Raw genomic sequence first — 7,722 nt, forward strand, 5'->3', positions numbered from 1 at the left:
TGAGTGTGAGGTCTAAACACGGAGCCATTATAGGAGCAGTCTGCACCTTTAGGAGGATATGTCTGACAAATGTCGGTATCTGTTACGCCAGTAAAAATTTGAGTTTCAGTATCTGCAGTTTTGTTGTTGTATAACAAAACACTTTAGGACACCGAGTGCTCAATGAGCCTCGGCGGAAACATACAGTGTCCTCAACAGATGTGATTATGAGGATTAGGACTGTCTCTCCCTCTCTCCCCCCTTCTCCCTCTCGCCTCTGACCCTCTCATTTATCCAGTGGGAGGGAGAGCAGAGGGAGAGACACTGGCAACAGGTTTCACTGCACTGGCCAACACACTGTACTTCAGTGAACAAACAGCTCTTTCAGTGAACTGCACAGGGACATTCAGTCACATGGATACACTCATCAGACTTTAGTCATCACTTTTTTTTTTTATTATTCCGTTTTTATTTGGGTGCACTGTTTGTTTTGGAAGAGCAATAAAGATGATTAAGACCCTGTTTCAACATGCGAAGAAACATCCAGGGGTAGGTCACATCATATTCATGCATCCACTTCTGTAACTATTTTAAATATAGGGATTTTTTTTTATACATACGTATTTGTCAGTAGTTATGATTGTGAACACTGGGTATTTATTTGTCATTGTATATGTTCAGATCATCAGGTGGAATTCACAGAATAGCAAGGATTTGATTATGTACTTATACTCTACATATGTACTTTATGCAGTACATACTTACTCTGCACATGAGCTTTTTTCAGTAACTTGCAATTTGGAAATGGAAAACTGAATACCAAGAGAGAAGAATTTTGGAATTGAAGATTTGTAACAACTAAAAATTTCACAACATTGAACCAAAAACATTGTGTTGAAAGCAACACTGACTTTGCTATTGTTGACCAGATCATCAAATGACTCAAAATACCATTTTACAACTAGAACTCACATCTGACAATGAAAATTACTCTGTAAAATTTGCCAAAACAAAAATCAACACTGATGTTCCAATCATAGAATGACAGATGAGAAATCCAGCACACTTACACCTTTGTGCTTAGATTCTTCTCTTACAAATAAAATGAAAACAATTCTAATTCTTTTCTCGTCACTGACTTGTTTGAAACTCGCACTGTGACTGTGCATGTTAATCCGCATCACTGCTATTAGAATAAAATGAGAGAAGAAAGGAAGAAAGACAGACACACAAGCTGTGTGTGCTGGCTTTCCCCCCCTCTGTTGCCTCAGACCTACGCTGACGGTGACCCAAATTTGTGGATTGACAGGGTTGGCTTGGCAGAGCACCAGAAAAGCAATAAGGGCAGCAACAGTATCGAACCCCAGCAAGTATAAAACACTTCCTATATCGGTCAGGCTGAATGGTGAAAGGTGAAACGCGCACTTGTGTGGCGCCGCATGAAGACATCAGCACTGAGCGGTGGACAGCTCCCTGCACACAGGCCTGTCTTCATTATCTCATTCTGTGTTTGTGTGATCAAAGCTGACCTGCTTTAGTGTGTTTACGTGCGCGCTGCTGTTTGTGTTTACTTCAGTGATGATCTGCAGTGTGTGTGTGCGGTGTGTACTTGTATGTGTGTGCAGTGAGAACTTAGTGTGCACTATGAACTTTTTTTTTACAAGGTTAGGAGAAGTTCATAGTGAACCTACTTGGAGAGGAACTCAGCAACCACGGAAACCACACTCGATAAACAGACAAAAATAGACCACAAGTCTACTAAAAGATTAATTAAGACTTTTAAAAGCCACAAACTGATCACTGACACTTACTAGCTTCATGTAAGGACTCGTAAATTTAGTTAAATGTTACAAAAACCACAATATTTTTGAAATTTGGATTGCTGATGGGCAACTCTGTTTCCAGTAGAAGTAAACTACATTCACATGTTGTTTCTCCCTAAAAGGTAAAACTGTAACACAGTAGGAAAGGCCTCCAATTTAAAGTAGCCATAAAGTCTGTGCATGCAGGTAGGATGGCAGCAAGACTGAAGCTTTGTTTGGAAGTTTGATAACTACATGTTAGAAGCTTTGTTTTGGAAAACAGCATGGTTATATTCAAAATACGACCCTTTCGTGACATATTTTAAGCTTTCCTGCATATTTTCTATTGTCGGGATGATTGGTCCAGCCCTATGAGATGTAACATTGCTTGTAAGAAATGGAAAATAAGTAAAGCAATGAAATAAATAGCAAAGATATGCTGATTTGAAACATATTTTTTGATAATTTACAGTCGTAATCCGACAGAAAATGTTTCCCTAAAATGTAATTGACAATGCAGTTTAGTTGTACAGGAATGGAATTTTTTTCAGAGACACAACTGTGATGGGAAAATGAAGAAAGCTCTGATGGACTTAAATGACAATGTGGTGAAAATAAATAAAGAAAAATAAACAATTAAAAGATGCATTGATAATGCAGCCACCGCTGCAGGAAAAAGTCCTAGAGAAAACACTGTATAGACCCATCTGTTATCTGTGATGCTATTCAGAATCTTTATGATAATAACACTGCACTACACTTGCTCAGCTGTCAAACTCCTTCAGTGTTATTTACGTACAAGTCTAAAGCATGTCCATATCCTGAGGTTTTAAGAAGCTATGTGGTGCTGAGTGGTTTTGAATGTTTTTCATCCGTCTACTGCAGCTTTAAGGTAGCGGATATCAAAGTTTTATCAGCAGACACTCTCCTAATCAACAACAAGGTAAGTGGCAATGCAATCAGACAGAAGACAGATGTCTAGATGCAGCTGAGTAGAGACATCCTTCAGTTCAACCTGATCAAACTGTCATCTCTCTACAGCTTGACTAGATCTGTGTGGGCTAAGAACAGCTGTTCTCCAGTGATGTGTCTCTCTCTCTCTCTCTCTCTCTGTCTCATGCACAGAGTATCACACAGCAAAGCAGACAGGAAATGCATGGCAGTGTAGTGTTGATGAATAGATGCTGCACTGTGAGAGGATTGTCGCACCTAAGCTTTGTCTGTTTAAGATGACATATCGCATTATCCCCCCGTCCCCTTAATGTGCTTTTTCAAATTTAATTCCTGTCATCGTCACAACTCTGAACATCAAATACGAGCGTACACACAGTCAGTCTGTGTGTCAGAGTGTGCCGACCGGGTGTGTGAGCTCATTTATTTGTGCGAGTGTTTGCATGCGTTTGTACGCGCCTCACTCTCAGTGTGTTTGTGTGCGTGTGTGCGCGCTGCTGTCGCTCAGTTTGACAGGTATAGTGTTATGGGGGGGAGGCGAGGCTGGCACACACTGAGATGCGGAGGCTCTCTCTTCCACGGCGTCCTTGCCCGTTCAACCCAGGCTGACAGTGAGCTGCCTCACACATGGCCTGGGCCTCATGCATATGGAGGAGGGCAGGGAGAGGAAAAAACAGGAATAACAACTACCTGTATGTGTGTGTCTGTGTGTGTGCATTTCACACAGGTGTATGTTCACGGTACATATCACAGCCAACCACTTGATGGAATGTGTTTGTTTACCATCTTCCGTCTCTGCGGACTGGGACTAATGCATTCCTCCTCTCCTCTCCTCAGTTAATCCCTCAGTTTTTCTTCACCACTCTGGGAGTCACAGGGGCCACCATCTACCTGATCCGTCTGGCCAAAGGGCCCCATGTCACGTAGGTCTCTCTATTGTTTGTCTACATTTTGCTGTAGCCTTCCATTTTGTTTTGCATAATGTGTGTTTACAGAATGTGTTTTCACAAAATGTTCATGTTATTGTAAATGCAAACCTTAGATGCTGATTCCAATCACTTAGATTCCATGTTGACAATTAACCCAAATTTGCTGATTTTAGAGGTAAACTAGTCTCATACAATGATCTTCTCTTCTAAAACCTGAATACATTAGCATTGTATACATTTGAAAAAAAGTGATATTGCAATATTCAGTTTTTCTGTGACATGAAAAAAATGCAGGAAGTTTCACCCGATGACAAATAACTATTTGTGATGCCGATTTAAATGGTGTTGCCTTGTGTAATATGCACAATTAGAAGACACAGCCAACAGAGTCCCTGTTTTTGCTCAACATCATCCTTTTTGTGGCCAAATATTTCCACACAGTTGATGTTGCATTTCATTGTTGCTTGTCTCCTGTTCATCACTCATTTTGCAGTGCACATGTAGAGCCTGCATGTCCACAGATTCTATCTTGTGAAAGTTGTAAACAAAACCAACAAAACTGTGTATCAAGGAACCCTTAAATTGGAGCCAATTATGTTCTATCAGACAGCGTTCTTTTGTAGATTAGTTATTGAAAGTGAGCACAGTCAGAGTGTTCTTTTTTGTATCAAGCTGCAAATTTGTGGCTCGATGTGTTTGCCGTACTTCACTTCCTGCGATGTGACTATTGAATGTGCACATATTGCAGTAGACAAATCAAGAAGTGGGGACTCTATTCAGATTTAATAAAATGTTATGAAACCCAAACCCTAATGCCATTCTGACATTTGTGCTAATTCCTGAAAAGGAAATAAGTAAACAAAACCCCTGCAACTCTTCCAATGTTAATTCACTGTTACTTTTCATTTCATAATCTGAAAAAACTGAAAACTTGAAGGGCACTCTGAGAGCACATCCTCTGCCAAGGCCAATACCCTATCTCACAATTTCAACAAAAGTGGTTTGGATTCACAGCAAAATTTAATTGGTTGTTGCTGTGCCTGTGCTACCAAGATTCATGAAATTTGGTTTGTTTTTGCATAATTCTGTCCCTACACTTTAGCTTTCGTCTAGCAGAGAAACAAAACAGTAACTATGACATGTGCAAAAGTTTGGGCTACTGCTGAAGTCTTCTTAAGGCTTTAATTACTCGTTATGAGCAGGAAAAGAGTGGGTGAAAATCCTGAAATCAAGACTCAGGCTGAAGGATTTGAGGGATATATCCAACTGTGATTTTTCTGACAGATGTTGTGATTTGACTTGGGTTAATGTTCTCTGTGTAACAGATTTAAAATATGTGATGCAGCATTAGCACATGAGATGCCATCAACAGTGTGACCGACACGTGAAGGATGGCATGAATTTGTAAAGCTGACAGCTGCAGTTTTAACACTGGATCAGATGTGCTGCACAACATTAGAGGCTATCCTAAATGGCAGCCTATGCCAGTTGCTAATTGCACTGCTTCAGATTGTGATTTTGATTTGAAATCAATTAATTGTTCAGCCCTAAACAAGATTAGAAAGACTCTTAGTTGGCTACAAAAAGCATTTGCAAGCTGTGATATCGTCCAAAAGGAGGGTTACTAAGTATTGGCTGTAGGCGTTGCATTTACTGCTCACTTGAAAAATCTAAAAAATATGTAAAAACATTTGCACACAACTGTATGTTGTATACTGAATTTCATACCAGTTTCTGAACAAAGCCTTTGCGATAGCTGCATATGTTAAATTAAAGTTTACAACATGCACAGCTGGCTGTATTAAACTGTCACAGGATTTTAGAGCTGCACCAACCACACTGAACTCAGCGGCTGCTCACATACTGTAAGTGTGCGCTGCTCATGTCCTATTTTGGGCCACATAGAACCACTTGTTCTGAGGGTCAGCCATAAAGCCTGACCTCATCACCAGCTGGTGATGAGTGCTGTGTCAGTGGCTGCCTCTCTCTCTCTCTCTCTCTCTCTCTCTCTCTCTCAGAGACTGTCTAGTGTTTGTGGTAATGGAAAGAGAGGAGGGGAGATATGTTCCCTGTGCCATCAGTCTCTCTGTCTCTTTGTTTGTGCTTTGGCGGCGTGACGTGCTGCCGCAGGGGGAGGAGGAGGGATGGACAGTCGCAGTGGAGTGCTGTGAAATCCAGACTTTGGTTAATGAACAGAGCAGCGCTGCCAAGTTACTGGGCTGAGTTCACCTCATCTCATAATCACTCTCTTTTTCCTCAACTTCTGTCTCCCTCCGGCGCCTACGTATTTATCTCCCTTTGTCTCCGTCCTTTTGTTCCTCTGTTTTTTTTCTTCCTTGTCATTTGTTATATCGTTGTCTGTTCCTCTTGTCCAGATCTTTCTCTCGGCACCTGCTTTGCCTCCACCACGCATGCCTCTCATATTTTTCCGTTGTCTTTGTTCTTACTTCTCCGTCTCCTCTTTATCCCACATGCGGTTAATCTTTCCACGTTTGCAGCCTCTGGGACAAGAAGAACAACCCGGAGCCCTGGAACAAGCTCGACCCAACCTACCAGTATAAGGTGACTGATCCCATCACGCACTTTATGAGCGACTCCCTGCTCACGCCAATTACGCCTGCCACAGAGCTAATCTAGACAAGAATGGCATTGTTTCACAGAGTCACTGAAAATCTCCCATTCATCATCAGCTTGAAAAATGACCAAAATAGATTTAGACAAGGCAGTGCTGGCAATGTCAGATCAACATGGCTGCTTCCTGGCTGTCGTCATCTGTTCAAACAAAGGAAAACAAAGTGTCTTTCAAAAAACAAATTAAGGCAGATGGAAGCAGGAGCTTTTAGCGGTTGGTGATGATTTGCCTTACCTCTTGTACAAGGCCAGAACCCCAGACAAACTAATGAAAATATTAACAACACTGACCCAAAATAGGGGCAGAAAAACAACTGTTTGACAGGAGCCACAAGAGGAGATCTGGATGATGTGTTTTTCAGAGAAAAGAGCATTTTCTGAGGGTTTCAAGGCTGGGTTGCTTGCCAGAGGAATGAAAGTCGCTGCAGACGAAAGGTCAGGACACGGCATGTTTAATTCTCGATAGCAAGGCAAAGGTCCTGCATCGAAATTCCACTGAAGTCCAAACAATGATCGTAATGAGGAGGGGGAAGTGAGAAAGAGGGGAGCAAGAAGGGGGGAGGCGAGGGCTTTAATGGCAGACCAATCAAGAAAAATATACGGGGAGAAAATAATCACTGCCAGGGGAGAAAAATGTGTCTTTTTTTTATGGCCGGGGGATGTGATGTATGCAGAACATATTCATGCAGTCACATAGTATAAATTATCCATGGCATATGCAAACTGTTGTCCTAAAACAATCAGCAAAACAAAAATCTGTGGGAAAAAAAGTGATAAAAAGGGAATAACCACATTTGCACTGGAGAGTGAAAAAACCCTAACCCCTGTTTTTTTCCCATGCCCTCCTAAAGACAGCAGTGATGAATTTAATTTACGCAAAACAGATTTAAATGTATTCCTTCTGCCTTCCACAGTTTGTGGCCGTCAACACCGACTACAAGAGCCTGAAGAAAGAGGGACCTGACTTCTAAAGGTCCTCCAGACAACTGCAGCGGCACCGAGTTTGGCAGGACCTCCTGCTGTCACATCACTGATGTGAAACTTCTCCCTGTATTTCTTCACTCTCACCTCGTGCTCTGCAAGCAGTTCTGAATTAATATTGTAACCTTATGAATAAAAACAATTAAAGATCACAGGAGACGGACAATCGGTTCTTTAGAAATGATTAAAACAGTGTTGTTAAGTGCTACTAATGAACTTTATACTTGGGCTGAACAGCAGCATTTAAAATCAGATTTTATAAAGTCTTAAATAATAAGAAAGATGAATATCTTTGAAAATCATGACTATCATTAATATTATCTGTTAGTTCTCTTTGTTGTATGAGCCTCTCAGCTGGGAGGTGAAAGGTCAGGGTCTGCTACTGAAAAGCAACTTTTAAGCTGGAAGCGATCCAAAGTTTCTTTGTTTAAAGCTGCACATATCAATAT

General features: G+C 41.2%; 1 protein-coding gene across 2 annotated transcripts; it reads left to right on the top strand.

Annotated features, from left to right (window-relative positions):
• The first annotated feature begins 285 nt into the window (after positions 1-285).
• LOC111582040 (cytochrome c oxidase subunit NDUFA4) lies at positions 286-7,425 on the top strand. 2 transcript variants are annotated; one of them, XM_023290507.3, is made up of 4 exons: positions 292-528; positions 3,570-3,655; positions 6,160-6,223; positions 7,207-7,425. In XM_023290507.3, exons 1-4 carry the CDS (start codon positions 487-489, stop codon positions 7,261-7,263), a joined length of 249 nt encoding a protein of 82 aa, XP_023146275.1. In that variant the 5' UTR covers positions 292-486; the 3' UTR covers positions 7,264-7,425. The 2 variants fall into 2 exon arrangements, with proteins under 2 accessions (XP_054866741.1, XP_023146275.1); XM_055010766.1 differs by lacking the exon at positions 7,207-7,425 and having other exon boundaries at positions 286-528; positions 6,037-6,176.
• Positions 7,426-7,722: the final 297 nt, after the last annotated feature.

This window comes from Amphiprion ocellaris, chromosome 5, assembly GCF_022539595.1.
Source record: "Amphiprion ocellaris isolate individual 3 ecotype Okinawa chromosome 5, ASM2253959v1, whole genome shotgun sequence".
NCBI classification, from domain to species: Eukaryota; Metazoa; Chordata; class Actinopteri; family Pomacentridae; genus Amphiprion; species Amphiprion ocellaris.

Bases quoted from the DNA above. Each gene is read 5' to 3' on its own strand.
- LOC111582040 (XM_023290507.3), top strand. From the start codon at position 487: ATGATTAAGACCCTGTTTCAACATGCGAAGAAACATCCAGGG. The intron at 529-3,569 runs GTAGGTCACATC...TCCTCTCCTCAG, and splicing joins ATGCGAAGAAACATCCAGGG to TTAATCCCTCAGTTTTTCTT. The intron at 3,656-6,159 runs GTAGGTCTCTCT...CCACGTTTGCAG, and splicing joins GCCAAAGGGCCCCATGTCAC to CCTCTGGGACAAGAAGAACA.